This window comes from Colias croceus, chromosome 11 (genome assembly GCF_905220415.1).
Source record: "Colias croceus chromosome 11, ilColCroc2.1".
NCBI classification, from domain to species: Eukaryota; Metazoa; Arthropoda; class Insecta; order Lepidoptera; family Pieridae; genus Colias; species Colias croceus.
Genome location: NC_059547.1, coordinates 8,008,768 through 8,030,251, shown reverse-complemented (window position 1 = coordinate 8,030,251; position 21,484 = coordinate 8,008,768). Strand labels below are relative to the sequence as shown.

At 35.8% G+C, this 21,484-nt stretch overlaps 2 protein-coding genes across 3 annotated transcripts in view; both read right to left on the bottom strand.

Moving 5' to 3' along the window:
* The window catches only part of LOC123695308, a 56,512-nt gene that overhangs the window by 27,102 nt on the left and 7,926 nt on the right, over positions 1-21,484 (bottom strand). The window contains exon 2 of the mRNA XM_045641109.1: positions 9,442-9,609. Coding sequence (XP_045497065.1) covers positions 9,442-9,514 — 73 coding nt within the window. The 5' untranslated portion in view covers positions 9,515-9,609. The remainder of the gene's footprint in view (positions 1-9,441; positions 9,610-21,484) is intronic.
* LOC123695307 lies at positions 12,572-15,620 on the bottom strand. 2 transcript variants are annotated; one of them, XM_045641107.1, is made up of 3 exons: positions 15,478-15,620; positions 14,818-14,896; positions 12,572-14,618 (listed from the first exon to the last, which is right to left on the bottom strand). In XM_045641107.1, exons 2-3 carry the CDS (start codon positions 14,826-14,828, stop codon positions 12,863-12,865), a joined length of 1,767 nt encoding a protein of 588 aa, XP_045497063.1. In that variant the 5' UTR covers positions 14,829-14,896; positions 15,478-15,620; the 3' UTR covers positions 12,572-12,862. The 2 variants fall into 2 exon arrangements, with proteins under 2 accessions (XP_045497063.1, XP_045497062.1); XM_045641106.1 differs by having other exon boundaries at positions 12,572-14,896.

The following is a 21,484-nucleotide window of genomic DNA, read 5'->3' as shown; positions in this document are numbered from 1 at the left end:
ATATGTCCATCACATCCACACATTTGCTGGGAACTTTCTTAGCATTAGTTTAACAAACTCGTGTATAAGTGTTTGACGCAGAGACCCTTACGGCTAATTATGGCTTCTTCATATTCACACCGTGTGGACCCATAATTATGTTCAGCTTGAGTGGCCTCTCCGCTCGTTGTCTTTGAACCTGTATACAATATCTAGGTACTTAAATAAAGCTTAGTTTATTTCAGTGGTTTGGTATATGTTACCATGAGAGGATTATTTACATAAATATGTACAATAGGTATGATGTACCTACATATCTTATAATCCTCTCTACACCTTTTATAGACTACTTATATGACGTCATTTGAAACTCAGTCATGTGAAGTTGCTCTATTTTACTTTCCCGTATTGTTTTACTATAAATAATAACTTCTACGACGCCTTTGCTGAGCCCACTATAGGAGGCACATTCGTAATCCCGCTTGTTCCTACTGAAATATCTTACCCATTTTGTTCGGTCGAAATATTATCAAACTGCTATAACCGTTATTTATTTATATCAATGGCGTACATAACTATTCAGATAAGCAGTTTGGTAGTTCTATTATACACGAGTTAAGATATTGAGAGTTGTGTTGTGATCAATGCAATGTAAAACACGTACTTTAACATAAACGGAAAAATAAAATAAATAAGTAAATAACATAGAAAACACATTATTAGAAAAAGGAACTTAACAATTTATGTTGGCTTAAAATGCTACTTACTTCGTACATTATGTATTTTGTGAAATACCTAACATTAGTTTGCAAACAGGGCTTTAATAACAACTACTGATAAAAGCAACAACAAACGTAGGTTGTCCGTTGATTATCTGATAAATCAAGCGAACCAAAATATATTAGATTCTGTTCCTTCAATTCACAAAACACTCAGAACTATTGAAAGGGCTCCATTGTTTATAAACGAGATCAAGTAGAGAACTTTTGTACATACTAAATAACATTTCCTCTAATCTACTTCTGAATACGCTTTCATTTTGATTGCTTTGTACTCTCTTTAGTAAATCAGTATAATACAAAACAGTTCAACAGAGGCAACATCAATCCAAACTATTAGGTTAACTAAATTTTAGTAATAATAATATATGTTCAGTTTAACTTTGAATTAGGTTTTGTTGAAACTGCGAATACGTTTAATTAAAACGTTTTACTACGGACCGAGAGAATGCAGGTTAGTCGATGTACAGGTCAAATTTTTGTTGCGTATTTTCCAAAATAATAAGCCCAATTGTTAAAATTTACGAAACATAAAAGAAGAAATGGTGGTGATCAGGCCAAGATAAATAAAAGAACTATGTTATTTTGCTTCATATAAATGCCTTTAGAAGAAATCTAATCAAGTAAATCTTTGAGTTTTAATAAATAGCATCAAGGATGGAGTATCTCAATTTATCAAGGCTATGTAAAAAACAAATATGCAACTATATGATATTTAAAATCACGTTTTCATATAAACGAAAGATAAAATACTATTCCTAACTATATTTCCACAACGTCACACTGAAGTTTTCACAGCAGATATATAATAAGCCAGCTCCGATGAAAAGAAAAATCCCCGAGGCGCTACACAAATATACATGTACGTGACGTGAAGTACCGGGTTAAAATGTAAAGGGTGGTTAGTAAGTCGCTTAGTCAACCCTCCCCTTGTATCAATATTTTCTTTGCTACTTTGAATTTTTCTATTCATAGCTGGCGAAACCGTTTTACACGCTGTATTTAAACTTAGTATTTCATGTATTCGATTTTGTAGAGTTTATACTACGAATGTTTTGTTGACTTTCAGAAGTGAATAGAATGTGTTTGTGTTCCGTATCTTGGATTATGGGCATCTAAACGATTGGTATCGTTTTACTGATGTGGTCTAAGAGCCAGCACAACTACTACTTTGTCTCCGCAATTATTTTGTCTCTCCCATCAATTTGTATGGGGAGTTGCGTCGCTACGTGCGCGCACTTTCATACTAGTTGCTAGTGCGCGCTAGCTCTTACAGATAAATCTCCTTTTGAAACGTTTCGTAAACAATTGAAACGTTTGGAATCGAATAGTAAAATAACGAACTTATTATATTCATTTTACAATTTAATGAAATTTTATTAAATTTATACTAAATTAAGATATTATCAAAGAACTTGTTGGTAATGGGCGAAACCAACATTAAACGTTACTAAACAAATGAATAAGATCAACATCGCTTCTTTATTAAAAGTTTTCAATTAACAATGTCATATTTAATAATATAATAATACAATTATTATTATAATAATATCGTAAAATAATATTAATTTAATTAATCGATTGTGAATGTTTGCATAGCAATAATACCTATTATAGATTTTAATGATATTGAAATCGGAATTTTTCGATAAGTTATGAAGCCGAGGTATAATGAGACCAAACACAATACCATGAAAATAATTCTGAAAATAACAATAGTTTATTTTTAACAAAGAAATCTATTTTTGAAGTTTTGTACAGTTTCATTCAATATAGTGGTATAAATACACACCAATAAAATTTCGCATTTCAGCTAACAACAAAATCAATATAATATATCTATATATATAAAACTCAAAGGTGACTGACATAGTGATCTATCAACGCACAGCCCAAACCACTGGACGTATCGGGCTGAAATTTTGCATGCAGGTAGATATCATAACGTAGGCGTCCCTTAAGAAAGGATTACCCGAAATTCTTGCGGGAACGGGGAAAAACGGGGATACACGTACAAAGTCGTGGGCGGAAGCTAGTAATCAATAATACGAAAATATATTTTATGAAATGTTTTTCTGACAAAGGAAAGTTCCATACTATATTAATTAGTGGCGTTTAATCTGAAAATAATATTATTGAAACAACCTTAATCCATAATTATGATTTTGATATAGGAGAAAATAATGAGATACGAAGGAAAGGTTGTTGTTATACCTACAACAGGAGATGAAAATCACAGAACATATAAATATGTTCTGTGATGAAAATAACTATAGAAATAAGAAATTACATAGATAATAAAATAGTTGTCGGTGACAGATAAAAAAAAAACAAGAAATATCATACAATATATTTTTAATACATAACATTAGTTCATTCAAAAAGATCATCTACACTTTATTAGATAGGTACGCATAAAATAAGAATCAGTGCATTTTCATTTTTCCAAGTAATATTGGAAAATTTCATAAACCATTCGAATCTTATCGAATTTATAACAAAATAACATTGTGCCGCGTCATTTGAATACAAATAACAATTGCCGAGTTCCACTGAAGTGAACGTGTTTTGTGGAGTATGAAATTCATCTCAGTGAAGGCTTTATCGAATGAATTAAGTCCCCAAATATATAGGAGTTCGTCAATATTTCTGTGTCATATTGATTTGACGGCACAGAATGTTAACATTTACACTGTGTCTATATAGTATTTTCTAGGGTTAGATTTTACGCGAGTATTATACATTTAGAAATTAAAGACTTTTTAACGGATTTTAAACGCGATTTATTCATTATATTATTTTCCCGACGTTTCGAACACTTTACAGCGAGCGTGGTCACGGGGAGACTGAGATGTTGTAGAACGTCTTGACGGTTATTCAAAATGTAGACTAGAAGACACGATCAGCCAATACTACCAACATCCGGAAAAATACTCCACATACCAACTACGGAGGAATAGGTGAAGGTAGTTTGTGTCTATATGTTTTTTCCTTTAATAGCATCTTTAAAATTCGAAGTATAATTATTGATTTATTTAATAGAAACAATTTATCCTACTATAGCATGAAGGCGATGAGTAATTAGGGATCAATAAAATAGTGATATTAGTAATTACTAGCACAATAAAAGCTTCCCAAGATCGTTCTAAAAAGCAGGCTCTTTCTAAATAGGTAACTACGGGTATATTATAATATATTATGTCCACTACTTACTTCAGAAATTTACGTACATACATAATATTATTTTAGGTAAAGGAAAACATCCCGATTTATTTTCGAAATAAAAACCTATAGGGGACGTATGGAATGCTTTATAGTTTATTCTGCTTGTGAGTAAGCAATATTTCACTTTGACAGATAGCAATATATAACTAAATTTTGTTAGATCACAAGAATTTTAGGGGAAGTATAAACAAATGTGACCTACTTCCGATATTATTGAGAACATGAGAAATATCTTGATGAGATGTATCAGGGATGGTAAGAGATTATACATGATGGTCTGACGTATACTGTAGCTAAGCAAGCGTAACAATTATTGTCCAAGGATGTGTAGACTAAAGGATTTATTAATTATTATTTACTAGCCCGCGGCTTCGTCCGTATTGTCTTAAACTTAATAAATTATAAACTAAAACCTTCCTCGAGAATCACTCTATCTATGAAAGAAAACCGTTTTGAAGGTCTCAGCACACATATGGGATCGGAAAGGGATCGTAAACGTAACGCCTTTCGCCTCGCTGTCAACCAGGCGTCAACCTACCGTATGCACGTGACGAAAGGGTATCAGCAGCGCCTGTACGTCAACTCGGCTACGGCTAGGCGACACCGGCGTTACGCCTGAAAACGGTAAGTACGGCACGTCGTAGCAGGCAGAGACGTAAGCGCGGGGACGGAGAGACGTAAGCGCGGGGACGGAGAGACGTAAGCGCGGGGACGATGAGCCGTTAGCGCTGGAATTGCAAGTTCGGAGCCTGTTCCGAGGGGAGGCGATTACGTTACTATTCCGATTAGTGTGCGTTGCAGTAGGGAGTTTAATACAAACCATTCTGAACGGCTCGAGGCGATACGGTTACGATCCCTTTCCGATCCCATATGTGTGCTGAGACCCTCAAAATCCGTTGCGTAGTTTTAAAGATTTAAGCATACATAGGACAGAGTATCGACTTGTTTACTATGTAGTGATGATGATGATTTATTTATTTATGCTAAGCTGTGTAAGAGTTCAGATGTTGGTACGTTTGTCTCATAATAGATCGATAATATCAAATAAGTAATGACTTAATTAAAGAATCATAGAGATATTAAACATAAATAGACTCAGCTCCAGACATAAATATAAATTCAAAGCAATTCAGAAACGTTCAAATTTTAGTTTAGATTTTGTTTCAAATTTATTGCTGTATATTTCGATGGGTAGATGTTTACGATACAACAAGCTTTATAGTCGATAAATAACAAAACCATCAACTTTCAATTTTAGTTCGCTTCGCGTATTTTAGTGCGAAATCTATATTAAAAAATAGTTGAGTTAATTCAAAAGCAAATAGCCTACATTCCGTTATTAGAACAATTCTCGTTTCTGAATGATTCATTTTATTTTTATGAGTGTATTCACGAAAAAAAAGATTTCTGCAGTATTTTAGAGATGCTTTAAAGACTGTAGAATCATAAGTATATTATAAAATAAAGTGTTTTGCTCGTCTGTCCGTTTGTCTACTCGTGAAAGACTCAAAAACTGCTTCACTCAGGTATTTTCTTTCTGTTTTCACGATTCGATAGCGATTTGTTAAATTTTTTGATAACGTAGGTGAAAAGCTGCGGCTGCTATTTATGTGTAATGATCTTCTTGCTTATTTTTAACTCTTGAGCTATTTTTGGAAGTGCAACTTTTTAATTTTAAGAACCAGAGCCAAATAGGAGTAGTTCGAGCGGAACAAGAAATATATTGTAGTACGCGTTAGTCGGTGACAGAATTGTAAAGTGAGCATTGTTACGTAAATTGTTGAACATTTTCCGATACGGTTACGGTCGAGATTTGGTGCGAGAAGCATAGTATTTTATTCTAAATAACGCTTGTTACTATTTCGATGAAAAATGTTCGAGATTTCTCCCTTTATTCCCCTAATGGTTCGGACTTCAAATCCGCTTTACTACTATCACGGTAGAGTTTTGTCATCATTTTGCAAAAATGGCATGCCGTTTTTGTAAAAGAACATAAAAAAATGATTATTGAAGTTCCTTCTGCGTTAATATTTGTACAAATAGGTAAATTAAAATATGAATATGCTAACATTCTCTAATCTCTTTCGTTCAACGCAATATCCATGCACAGCCCTAACCTTAATAAGCGTAAAAAAATAAAAATAGAAAACCTTCCTTTTCCCAGACCGCATCCAAGAAACCCAAAGCATTAGACCACAATATTCCCCAACAAATAGTGCATTATCTAGCCAGTCGATTACGTGGCCAGTCAGATAAATTCGCCCCATTATTCTGCCAAAAGGACGTTTGTTCTGAGGAGATTATACGCGCGTCTTGTCACGTACATTCCTCGCCCGGTGCCCGATTCCGTCCGGAAACATGTTACGAGAGGTTAAAAGTATTATTTCACACATGAAGAGGAATCTATAAGCCGAATGTCCATTTGAGGCAGTATTTGGGTCGTGTGCGGCATTTAAGTCTCCCTTTACGTCTTAAAACATTTCGCTTGAAGATCGATTTCGACTGATGTATTATAGGTAATAGCGCGGTGTAGTGTGTACTTATGTAGGGTACATATAAAAGTGTCTTTGATCCATTATTCCAACATCCACTTTACGTAGATTTCAAAAACTAATAGATTATTTAACGAAATACAATGAAAAAGTGTGTGATCAGCAAAAACAAAATTAAGATACCGAAAATTTAATAAAATTTATTTTATGAAGTGAGAATAGTTCTAACATATTATATTCAATTCATCATTCGTAGTAATATTATAAAGGTCTTTATTAACCTGCTTATATTAAAATATGTTTTAATTGAGAACTAAAACAACTGATTGCAATCTTATTTATGAAAGACTCCAATAAAATGTATTCATAAATAGACTCGCGGGTATTATGTACATCATATTGAAAGCAAAAGTTGAAATGGGAAGAATTTTCTGGAAAGGCGTTAATTACATCAAGTTTTATTTCTGAGAATTTCATACAAACTTGAATACTCTCTAAATCACCCCTTCTGAAGTATTTGAATTTGTTTCTTCTCAACAGATGGAAGATACTTTAAAAAGGGAATGTCAAAAGTTTTGTGATCCCTCCATTTAGGCTTCGCGATACGGTCTGACTTTTTTAAATAATAAATCATAGTACATTATGATTAATATCCTTTTTATATCGAGTCGTAGATTTATCAATACTTTTCGAAGTAGCTCCTAGATGTTTCTTTTTCGCGATAATCACGATGCTAATAAATATAATTTAGACATATTTCTGTATTGAACGCTGAAGCAAATATTATGAGCTGATTGTTGATGTAAAATTCTCATTTTTTTTAGGTTTGAACCCAGAAAACAGCTTCTTTTGGAAGGAATTATCTGACTTGGTAGATAGAAGTGACACTTGATTCTTGAACGTTAAAATGTAAATATTATAAACCTCAATAAATCAACGATCATACTCATATTAAATTGATTCAAAATACTTTTCAATGACAAATAAATTAAATCAAATGCAAGCTTCAATGTCTAAATAGCAAAATTTAGGGTTAGGTTAGTTAAACAATCTCCGGATATAAAGGGATTTGCTACAACCGCAAAATTTTGTGCTAATTCATTTACCGGTGAACTTCTGAATCCCCGATTTAGTGGTTACATAACGTTTAGAGAACACAGAAACTACCCACGCAAGTTAATGTGGCTCTAGTAATCCGCCCTTGCAATGTTTCTATGAAAATTAGTTGCCATTTACAATTTAAGTTCTCGGCGATATGTGGAACGCGTGGGTAATGATAACGGATATTAAATGTTTCCAGTCTATTTGCTGAATATCTATAAATATAATTAACTATAGACATTTGAAAATAAAGATGACTCTACAAGCTTCGTAAATTGAATTCTTAAAAATAGAACAAAGGACTTACATTTTAGTTTACAATGTAGGTACGTATTATTTCACTTTATTTCAGGAAATGATTACCCGCCCACGATGGAAATGGTAAAAAAATACGTAGGTAAGTAATACTTTAATTTGAAAATAAACACTCTAATTGGAAAAGAAAAAGTACATTAATCAGCACTGTTTCTCCTTAATTATGATGAGGCGAAGGTTTTCCTTTTCTTTCATACTAATTGGGGCATTATTTTCGAGATTTGTCTACTTACATCTAAGATATTTGTGCTAGTTAAGATATCTTACATAAATTTTTATAATCCATTCTAGTAATATTATAAATGCGAAAGTAACTCTGTCTGTCTGTCTGTTACTCAATCACGCCTTAACTACTGAACCAATTTGCATGAAATTTGACATAGGATAGGTTTGATCCCGGAAATCCCACGGGAACGGGGATGGCTTTTCTTAGACTGCGCGGGCGATGCCGCGGGTAGAAAGCTAGTAATAAATAAATTGGACCAATAATCTAATGAATGATAATAATTACCAATAATTCTTATAATGTTTCCTTATTACTCTTAGCTTAATATTTTTCGATCATAAATATGATAGCAACAATTGAAACTAATTGGGAAACTACGTCTTCTATAAGAGAATAATGAACGCTATTGTATAATACTGAGTATAAATTAACAGTAACAAGGAATTTAAATGAAAATAGTTGTTATTCCTTGAAAGTCACTACTTGCTAAGTATGATAGCTACTTGCCCTATAAAATAATATTAATATCACAATGATTATAGTAGTGTATTCAAGTGTAGTGTATTCGAGGTGGACAGACGACCTGATCAAGGTGGCGGGGAGCCGCTGGATTCAGGCCGCTGGTGATCGGTCGTTTTGGAAATCTTTGGGGGAGGCCTATGTCCTGCAGTGGACGTCTTGAAAGGCTGGAATGATGATGATGATGATGATGATGATTCAAGTAGGTATGTCTTTAGAAAAGTTTATTGTCATGAAAATAGTAGATACGTTATGAGATTTTGAGATGTTAAGTTAGTTATAATTAGTTGCGCTAGCTAGGTGCGGGCAAATATATTCGATATTGAATAGGTTCTATACATAGAAGACGTGCCTAGCTGTATTTTTTTACCGAAGATCGACAAGCATAAGATTGTATTGACTCTATTTTTCGACACGCTTAAGCTTGTATTGACTCTATTTTATTGAACTTAGCAACTAATGTATATTGTCTTAGTTGCCTCGCGCATAAATTATGTAAGTAATGGATATTATATCAAATCCTTATGATTGAAATTAAACACATCCCATTTTATTTATGTCACAAACAATTCTAGTATTAAATATGTATTGTTGACCCACTTGCCAAGTTAGGTGTGAAAGGGATAAAAAAACATACAGGCGTCATTCAAGGTCATATTGTCTTGTTACAAGTTAATGTTCATACTGAAATCTCCAGTGTATTAGATATAAGCTTCTTGGTTGACACTGATATAATCTCTCGTCGAGATTTAGAAACTATTTTGTTTCTACAATATTATCAAATACGAATCTTTACAAAACTCACCCAAGTTATCAGCTCTATGTAGAGGTATGATAGATATCCACAGCACAAACCAGAGGCCAGCCTTTTGTGCCATGTTTCACAACACTACAGTACATCTAACATTTCTGACTACACTGACACTATAATGCTGTTTTATTCTATAAGTTCGGATCCGGGGTCACTTTCCACCTGAAACAAAATAAGACAAATGTTATTAAATTTCTTCACAAAATATATTTTTTATGTAATTCATTTATTATTTTGAGAAACTAGGTGGTATAATATAAAAAACAATCATAGAAAAGCTTTCTTCTTTAAAAATAAAACCTTTTTCTAGATTAATATTTATGCGAGGAGGTTAAACTGAGTCTAGTCAGTAGAATCCAATCCTTAGTTGATATTCCTAGAATGTTCTACATCAGATTTTTTAATTTCAAATCAAACTCTTAATTAATTCTTCAACAAAGATCGAAGTTTCCTCTTCATCAATGAATTGAACATTAAATTCTATACAGCACAACTTAAAAATTAACATGACAAAAGATCAACAGAGTAAACAACACGAAAAACAACTATGAACAAACTAACATAACTATACAAGGAAATGATGTGATCACGCGGAATTGGCAGCGAGAAAGATATTTCATACTGATTTTCGTGTCACTATCCTTTCTCACCCTTTCACACCTCTGTTCAATGTTCATATTCTATTTTTTTAAATATTCATTCCTAAGATATGATTAGTTATTATATCTATAAACTACGTTATTCATGTGCATGCAGAATACATAAAATATAGTCTCGTATTCTTTTCAACTCAAAATGTCATCTAATTTTTATATTTCACTAGCGGTCCGCCCCGGCTTCGCCCGTGGTACATGTTTACGTTTTCTCTACATAAGAACCATCCTCGTACTTCAAGGAATATAATAAAAAAAGAATTATCGAAATCGGTTCAGCCGTTCTCGAGTTATGGAATTACAACGAAAAGTGGCATTGATTTTTATATATTAGATATTACCTAGTATTGATTAAATGTGATAATTCATAGTACACTTGAATTATAATTATCCATTAATAGGTTTCCGCCCGCGACTTCGCCCGCGCAGTCAAAGAAAAACCCGCATGATTACCGTTCCCGTGGGATTTCCGGGATTGCGTTATTTTCCCGGCATAAAAAGTAGCCTATGTCCTTTCTCGGGTATCAAATCTCCATACCAAAAATTGGTTGAGTAGTTTAGGCGTGAATCGTGATTGAGTAACGGACAGACAGACGAAGTTACTTTGGCATTTATAATATTAAGTATGGATTAGATTTAATTATATTACAAGGACAACCTACACCTATTTCTCGTAGGTCCCAATATTGTAACTGTTTGTCAACACCGCAATTATAATTGAATTGCTCTTGTTAATACTATTAATTCGATTTAGTTACAAATTGTTATAGTATGTAATTATAATCTTCATGTTACAATTATTGTGTTCAGGCTGTATGGACCCTATAATATTCCTATTAGTGATTATCACACATGAATTACGCACTATAATCTATATTAATTTGTGGAATAATATTCAGATGTATATGTTCAAACTAATATCTACCTATATAATATATCTAGATACATTATAAATTTCTCAAGTTTATTTACAACCTAACTAAATTTTTGTATAAATTATAGTAACTAGATACTTTTAGTATATGTGAATGTATAAATATATTATACATAAATATCGTGTTTCATACAGTTAAAAAGAAACAGCCCTCCTTGATTTTTATTAGGACATTCTTTAAACAATTAGTAGTATCGACTCTTTCCCAAACAAAGGCAGCTAAAAAGACCTCGAATCGGCACATTAATTGTTTCACAAACCAACGGACAAAAGGATTTACTGTTAAAGAATTGGGAAACTTTGAGAAAACCGCGCCCGTATTGTGTGCGCGTTTTTTAAATTGGCAAAACAAAATACGAACGCCAAATCTTTCAATTTCCACCACGCCTCCTCGTTTTATTTGGGTTTATAGGTTACGGCTTTGTCTTTATTGAATGTTCTCAGCGATTCTTGGATGCAAAGACAAATAACTGTTTACAGTTGTGACCTGAGAAACATAGAATATGAAGATAAAGCGTTGACTGTTCCTTCAAAGGGAAACAACATTGCGTTTAGCGTCTCTGAAAATCTATACTAATATTATAAAGCTGAAGAGTTCGTTTGAACGCGCTAATCTCGGGAACTACTGGTCCGATTTGAAAAATTCTTTCAGTGTTAGATAGCCCATTTATCGAGGAAGGTTATAGGCTATATAACTACATATCATCACGCTACGGCCAACAGGAGTGGAGCCACGGGAGTGAAACCGCGCGGAGCAGCTAGTAAAATATCATGAATTTTATGTCGTATATTCTATATACGACGGCTATTTTCATACTGTGATATTTTTATATATAGTATATCTACTAAGCCACTAAATACACTTATCTAATTATGCTTACACAAACCATTTCATTGAGAACATTGATGCATTGGCTTAGCTTTGATACCTAAAGAAGATTAACATGTTACATAAAGGGTCACACGCGTTGTCCCGATGAATTATAAGCGCAGAATATAAAGCGCAAAATATCTTGCATATTTTGCATGCTTTTTAAATAATATCAAGTACGTAAGAGTATAATACATTTGTGGAATTATTCATATAACACTTAAGTAAGTTTGAATTCATGGAATATATGATACATTTAATTCAAGTGAATAAAATTAATGCAATTTATTAATTTTTTTTTTTTATTGACGATAGGGAAGAGCTTGACCACAATCTCGCCTGATGTTAAGCTGAGATGTGGTCTAAGATGGTACGCGCTTCCCTAGAAGGTACCTGTTCACTCTACGCTTGAAGACCCCCATATTGTACTCGTCGGGGAACACAGATTCAGGAAGCATGTTCCAGTCCCTTGCGGTTCGGATAAAGAATGTGGAATCGAACCGCTTAGTCCGGGAACATGGAACGTCCACCATATGGCGATGCCTAGAATCTGTGCGCCTCGACGATCGATGGAAGAACGGGAATGGCGGGGATGGCAAGATCGTGCAGTTCCGCAGCGCACTCACCAAAGTGTATCCGATAGAAGACCGATAAGCTAGCTGTTGACGAAGAAGAAGAAAGTAAATTTTGCGCGTATAAAAATTTATTACTCAAAATTACAAAAGTGCGTTAGGACAGTGAATTTTAGCGAAGGAGTTAACTGCTCGACGGCTGCGTGGCAAGTTGAAGTCGTAGAGGACAGTGGTAGGGTCATCCGCGGCCAATCGCACGGCGCCGCGACGTGACGCCGCGATGACGCAGTACCAACGCTCCGTTCCGCACGATTTTGTTGCGCCAACATGCTCCCGGCCTTGGAACGTGCTGGTTCCAACGAACTGTCGACCACGAAGCGAAGAATCAGCTATCTGGTGAAGGAAGCGGACAAATTTTAGTGAACGCCCGACGCACGATGCCGTCTGCAGTACGAATGTCAGCCACTCGTGCTACTCCATCCTTCCCCGGATATGTCGCGTGGATGCGCCCCAAGCTCCACTTCAATGGTGGCAATCGGTCATCCTTAATGAGAACGAGCGTGTTTTCCTTGAGATCCCCCTTGTGCTGGTGCCATCTGGTTCGCGTTTGCATCTCGGAGACATACTCTTTGGACCAACGATTCCAAAAGTGCTGGCGTATTTGTTCCACCCTCTGGAACCTCGGGAGGCGAAGCTCAGGCACGTCGTATAGATTCTCAGCCGTTACAGGTGCAGTTAGCGGACGACCAACCAGGAAATGTGCAGGGCTAAGTGGAAGGAAATCATTGGGATCTGTGGAAAGATGGGTCAAAGGACGGGAGTTCAGGACAGCTTCAACCTGGGTCAATACTGTGCTAAACTCCTCGAACGTTAGATGTGCGTTACCTATTACACGTTTGAGATGGTGCTTGCAGCTTTTTACTCCAGCTTCCCACAATCCCCCGAAATGGCTAGCGTAAAAAGGTATCATTTTAAAATTAATATTTTGTGAAGTTGCATATGCTTTAATTTCATCAGAACAGGTAGCTAAAAATTTTTTGAAATCATTCATGAGACCAACAAAATTCTTCCCATTGTCAGAAAAGATAGTCACGGGTTTACCTCGCCGCGATATAAAACGTTTCAAAGCTAAGAGATATGATTCCGACGATAGATCGCTAACAAGTTCCAAGTGAACCGCGCGTGTAACAAAACATATAAATAAGCATATGTACGATTTTTGTAGCTTAGCACCTCTGCCTTTACGATTCAACGTGAACACTGGGCCAGCGTAGTCGACACCACAACGTATAAACGGATAACCTGGGTCCAGACGCTCCTGCGGTAGATTCCCCATAATAGGCGCAACCGTAGTCGGTTGCAGTCGTGCGCAGCGCATGCACGAATGTACCACCTTCCTAGCGAGGTTTCTGCCGCCGACCGGCCACCACATCTCTCTGAGCGTAAACAGTAGAAGCTGTGGCCCGGCGTGGAGTAAACGTTCATGCTCGAACCGAAAAAGCAAAAGTGAAAAATGATGATTAGATGCGATTAAAATAGGAAATTTTTTATTAAAACTAAAATTTGGCGAATTTTGAATACGCCCACCTACTCGAATTAAATTATTATTTGCGTCAAAGAATACATTTAATTTAGAAATTTGATTATAGCCTGATATATTCGTTATATTTTTATTATTTTTAAGCGCATAATAAATATCGGGAAACGATTCCTGTTGACTCAACTTTGCTAACGTTAATTCAGCACGATTTAATTCCTCAACTGATAATAAACCTGTCCACTTATTAGTTTTATTTCGCGCGTTATTAATAAAACGTAATACATAAGCAGCAGCGCGTTTAAGTCTATTATATTGTGAAAATCGAGAAAAAATAATTAAATTATCGTTTAAATTATTACTTATGTGACAACAAATATTTATAGATTTAATTTCCGGTAAATCTGAATTAATTAATTTGGAATGTTTTAAAGCGGGCAACTCAAAATGTACATTATGTAAAAATAACGGACCCTCCCACCATAAAGATGAGGAGCTAAGCGCTTCTAGACCTTGCCCGCGTGAGACTAAATCGGCTGGATTATCCTTGCCTGCGACGTGACGCCATGGATGTTCCTTGGTGAGCTCGTGAATCTCTGCCGTCCTATTTTGAACATAAGGTTTTAATAAATTAATAGGCATACCTAACCAACCTAAAACGATAGTTGAGTCTGTCCAAAATACAATTTTATCAAAGTTTGAACGCAGTGATCCAATAAGCTTATTATATAATCGTGCACCTAACAACGCACCACACAACTCTAATCTAGGTATAGTTGTAGGTTTAGTCGGCGCGATCTTACCCTTCGAACATATCAAGCGCACTGTGACATCAGCTGTTGCATTGATCGTACGAGCGTATGCGCAAGCTCCGTACGCGACCTGTGAAGCATCGGTAAATATAATTATGTAGTTCGGTTCGCACTAGATCAATGCACATAACGTGACGCGGTATTCGTAAACTACTAAGAAAAGATAATCCATTTATAAATTTATCCCATATTTGCGAAATTTCGTTAGGAACCGATTCATCCCACGTCAATTTTAACAACCAACATCTTTGTAATAAATGCTTTGCGATAGTAATAACCGGACTTAATAATCCTAGCGGATCGTATATTTGTGAAGCACACGATAAAATAATACGTTTTGTCACTACTTCACTCTTTTGTACAATTTGCGTGAAATAATAAATATAATCATCGAGACTATTCCATCCGATACCTAAAGTTTTATTGTTACAAGTTTTATTAAGTAAACAGAGATCGTGCGTTTGCGATTCGTTAACGCTAGGCGTAATTAAATTTAAATTATGACTAAAAATCCATTTTCGTAATTTAATACATGCTGAATCTAAAAGACTACTAGTTTCTTTACAAATATTTTCTAATTCGGATATAGAATTCGATGAAACTATGAGATCGTCAACATAAAAACAATTATTAATAGTATCGGCTACATACGGAACATTCGAGTGTTTGGCTAATTCCTTTAAACATCTACAACTTAGATACGGTGCGGATGCCGTTCCGTACGTCACGGTGTTGAGTCGGTACACCCTCAGTGGCTCTGAGGGATCATCCCGCCACAAGATCAGCTGCAAGTCACGCTGATCTTCAGCAATATTCAACTGCCTGTAAAATTTTTCAATGTCAGCGCATGCAACATACCTATTCTCGCGAAAACGTAATAAAATAGAAATTAAATCACCTTGAATAGCAGGTCCAATCATTTGTATGTCGTTTAATGATACGCCGGAACTAGACTTCATACTCGCATCAAAAACTACGCGTAATTTAGTTGTTGTGGCATGCTCCCTAAACACACCATGATGCGGTAGGAAATAGTGCGGATTCCCATACGAATTGACGAGACTCATATGACCTAAATAAATATATTCCTGTATAAAATCAGAATACATCTTTTTATAATTAGTATTTTGCTGAAGACGTTTCTCTAACGCGTAAAAACGACGTTCAGCTTGTGCGCGTGTATTACCTAATAACTTAGGTGATTGTTTCAACGGAATTGAAACACAGAAACGACCATCGGAAAGTCGACGTGTTGTGCGAATAAAATGTTTCTCACAAGCAGTATCTTCGCTAGATAATTGCTGTAATTTATTGCTAGGCGCGGATAGTTCTTCTAATTCCCAGAAATTCCTAACCAACTTATCGAGTGGATCATCTTCCGTGGATAATGACGAATAATTACAATTAATATGTGTTGAATTTGTATTATTAGAATACGGAAAAGATTTAATTGAACCTGACACTATCCAACCTAATTTGGTGTTTTGAAGGAAAGGACCACTTTTAAGGCGCATTTTTCCTTCGGTTATTAATTCCCAAAATAAATCAGCACCGATCAGTAAATCAATAGGTTGACTTTCGTAAAAATTGGGATCAGCTAACAATAAATTGTGAGGAACATTAAATTGATTGAAATTAAATGTAGTTGTAGGCAATTTTGATGTGATTTGGGGCAAAATCAAACATTGAAAACGGGCAGTGAAGCTCCCGTCGCGCGATTTAATTTCAATGTTACAAGATTGCGAACATTGCGTAATAGAATTACCTACACCGTGAATATGTTGAGTGGACTGTAATATTCGTAAATTTAATTTATTTGCTAAAGATTGCGTAATAAAAGATCGCTCGCTTCCGCTATCTAAAACTGCGCGTGCGCAATAATACTCACCCGATTCATTAAATACTTCAACTATCGCCGTAGACAATATGACAATCTGTTGCGAAGAATTGTCATCCTTTGTATACATAACGGTTTGTGCGTGATTAGTACATTGAAGTTGCATTGTAAGGCTGTGTGCGTTATCTGCTGAAACGGTATGCGTATTAGTAAGCGAGGGGTGCTCGTACATAGTTAACGTCACTGTATTTTGTTTAATTGGTGATAATTTAATTGCATCACAAAGTAAACTATTGTGCTTTTGTTCACACTTTCGACACGGACCAAAAAGACAAGTACCAACCGAATGACCTGGACGCATACAATTAATGCATAAGTCTTTATCCGTAATTAAATTAAGCCTATGTTGCGGGGACAAGTCGAGAAACTTCTGGCATGAATATAGCTGATGCTTTTCGTTACATAGCAAACATGACTTGTAATGGTTGCGCGACTTATTGGATTGCGATTTAGAATTAAATGAGTGTTTGTTATCTGAAACTATGTAACAATGAATTTTGGATGATGAATTTTTATTTTGGTAAGTAGAAAATTTATTTGAATTATTCGAAATACTAGGTTTACTGTGATTTACGGAAAGTGTAGTTAATAAATCGGCTTTTTCTTTTATAAATTCCAATAAATCATGTAGCTTAATAATTTTGTCCTTATGTATTTTATAAAAAGTATTCTTGAATTGTTCCCACTCACGTTCAGTGGTGGGATCTAACTTTGATACCACGATATAAATAATTAATGTGTCCCAGTATTCAGTGGGTTCTCCTAAGATTTTAAGAATACGTAAATTTTTCAAAATTGTATCGATTAAATTGTGCAATTGACAAGCTGATTCTCTGGAAACGTTTTGCAGGGAAAATATTGCTTTAATGTGACTTTGCACTATTAATCGAGTGTTATTAAAGTGGTTTAGTAAAAGCTCCCATGCAACCAGATAATTATTGGATGAAAATTCAACGTTTTCTATTACAATTTTAGCATCGCCTTTTAAACTCGCCTTTAAATAATGAAATTTTTGAATTGGTGGTATTGATTTCGAATCATGAATTAAGGATGAAAACGTATCGCGAAATTCTACCCAGTGTTCATGTGAACCGTCAAAGCTAGGTACAGAAATAGTCGGTAATTTTACTGAATCATTACTAAAATTGTTGCAGGTCGTATGGTCGTGCGCTAAGGAACAGTCAATGGATTTATTAACAGATCTATCCTCGGAACTATCTGGGTTTACCATGCAGTCCAGCATCGCCAGGACAACATAATATTCCCTCTCAAACTCTACGCGTGATTCTATGAGTTTATCCGTTTCTGACTCCGGGACAAGATCTTCAATTTTACTTTGTACTTGGTTGAAATCATTCATTAAACTTTGAGCACCTGGTATACGTAGTTTTAGTTCTGCCCTCTTATGCGTGTCAAGGTCAACATTTTCAAACGAAGAAACGTATTTTTTAAAATTAGTTAATCTACATTTAATTAAACCCCTTTTTTTCCTCAAATCCTTAAGCTCCTTTTGTTCAGATAAAGACATAATTACTGAAGCAATAAACATACGTTAACAAATAGACGTCTGACGCAAAAACAGACGGTCATTACAAATGTTCGTAGGAGATAAACAATCACAGAAACATAAAAGTCTAATCGCAAATTCCCGTTAATTTCCCCGAATTTCTGAAGCGAGATATCTGATAACAAACTTTATGAATTACACAGATAACATAATCGTTCAAAACTGAGGTATAATTAAGGCGATGGCCCCAAAAATTAATTGCCCAAAAGGTTTGGCACTAGTGTTGGCCAATTACGTATTCAATTAGATAGGAATTTTATGCTTTCAGACTCAAAACGAGTGGACGGAATTCGAAATGAATCAGTATTCCGCACGGATCACTAAGGGCCCGATTTCCTATTGTACTCTATTCTTTTACTGACTTAATTTACTATTATTTAGTGGACTTTTGTTACAGTTCTAGTTTTAAAACGGTTTTGGCATTAGCGTTGGGTTTTATCTAGTTTATTTAGCTCTATATTGGTTGGTATCGTTTATTTATTTTAATGTTAACTTTTTGGTCATTTTACTTCATGTTAGGTTGTTGTGGCGTAACGTTTCTCGTTTTTTGAACATTTATAATACTGCATCTCTTTTCAAACTTATATTCCCTTGAAATTACCAGAACCGTTTGACCGCATAATCTATTTACGTCTGAATTAAAAATGCATTTATTAATGTTTAGAATTATGGGAGACATGAGTTTATATATATCATATTGTGTTCAGGCCGGCGCATTCTTTTTCATAATCAGAGCGCATTCTAAATTTCAATTTCAACATTAGAATTCTGATTGGTTTTATTTTTGGTCGATTTTTGTATAAATACGGATATTGTGTGCAAATAAAATCATTACGATCAGTATCGTCTTTGAGTTCACAACCCCTCTACAGTTGGTGACCTCCGACGGAGCAAAAAGAAAACATGGAAGAAAAAGTCTAACTACATCATGAAGAAAAGCACTGCGAGCTGGCCCCCGTCTCCATCCAGTCCAGGCTGCTACCGTACCTAGCTCATCTACAAAATGAATTAAACAAGTATCTACATAATAAGAAGAAGAACGACAAAACGCCTATCGAATGGACTACTGCAGCAATTGAAGCTTTTGAGAAATGCCGACAAAGCATCACAGAAGCGACAACATTATGTTTTCCCATTCCTGGCTGCTCCCTTGCCATCATGACTGACGCCTCGGATCATAGTCTCGGCGCTGTACTTCAACAAAAGATTGAGAACCGATGGAAACCGCTAGCCTTTTTCTCTAAAGCAATGAGTGCTACGCAATGTCGCTACAGCGTGTATTTTCGCGAATTATTAGCAATATACGCGGCTGTATTACATAAGTCAATTCTGTTCGAGTATCAAGTACATCAAAGGAGAAGAGAACACAGTCGCCGACGCGTTGTCACGCATCGAAGAGATCCAATGCCCTAATGTAATCGACTACAAGCAGTTAGCCATCGACCAAAGTAACGACGAAGAGCTCAGAAAATTAAAAACTCAAACAAATTTAACATTCGGTGAAGTCACGCTACCCGGACTCGATCGACCAATCACGTGCGAGCTATCAAGCGCATCGCCCCGTCCCTTTCTACCGAAGGCATACCGTTATATGGCATTTAACGCTCAACACGGACTATGCCACCCTGGTATTAGAGCTACTCGGAAGCTAATAACATCGAAGTTTTTCTGGCCAGCTATGAATAAAGACGCTACGTTATGGGCCAAGTCTTGTATCAGCTGTCAACGAGCAAAAGTTCACCGGCACGTCGTCACTCCATTAGCAGAGTTCCCGCCTTCGCAACGCTTCGAACACATACACATAGATATAGTCGGTCCACTACGACTCTCAAGAGATTACCGATACTGTGTTACCATCATTGATCGTCTTACAAAATGGCCTGAAGCAGTTCCAATTCAAGAAATAACTGCCGAAGTCGTCGCGAAAGCATTGTACGAGAACTGGATTGCACGCTTCGGCTGCCCGCTACGCATATCTACCGATCAAGGTCGACAATTTGAATCTGCTTTATTTAAGGCACTCATGAAAAGATTTGGGGTTACAAGAATACGCACGACGGCATTTCACCCTCAAGCAAATGGGCAAATCGAACGATGGCATCGCACTATGAAAGCCGCGCTCATAGCTCGCGGCAGTACTTGTCAATGGACAGACGAACTACCGACAGTACTGCTGGGTTTACGCACAGCTATAAGAGAAGATAACAACTTGAGACCAGCTATGATGACCTACGGCACTACACTGCGCATGCCCTCCGATTTCTTCGTGCCTACACGGACGGGTATTGAAGACGCTGACTACGTGAAACGCCTGACAGAAACTATGGCTTTACTCACACCGACTAAACGATCCCCCGCAAATCGAGCAACATTTATTTACAAGGATTTGTCTACGTGTACTCATGTATTCATACGGAACGATACAGTTCGAGCACCACTCACTCCGCCGTATGACGGCCCTTATGAAGTACTGAAGCGCTACGACAAGTACTACCAAATACAGTTACCACTTCGGACTACAGTAGTATCAATTGACAGACTCAAGCCTGCATACATATTAAACGAAGAGGTTGAAGGTATGGCAAGCACAGCAGTAGCATCTACACCTACACCTACGAGTGCTACGTCGTCAGTTCCTGCTACAGACTACAACACGGACAAGGCACGTCCCTACACTACAAGAAGTGGACGCGTCGTCAAGAAAAATGTTCGCTTCGCTTGAGGGGGGACACTATGGGAGACATGAGTTTATATATATCATATTGTGTTCAGGCCGGCGCATTCTTTTTCATAATCAGAGCGCATTCTAAATTTCAATTTCAACATTAGAATTCTGATTGGTTTTATTTTTGGTCGATTTTTGTATAAATACGGATATTGTGTGCAAATAAAATCATTACGATCAGTATCGTCTTTGAGTTCACAACCCCTCTACAGAATTAAATCCGTCATAATAAAACGAGGACTATTATATTGTATTATTCCATAAAATAACAATATGCAAAGAAATAAAGGAAAAACTAAATCGCAAAAATCGCTACACATAGAACATAGAAATTATACTCAGAACTTTATAATTCCGTTGCTTTTGTTTTAAATAGTAATGAATAGAATATATTCAATTTGACACGATATTAAAATGTACAACTATTATTTGTTAAAAAATCAGGAAGGCACATTTTCCAAAGTATATT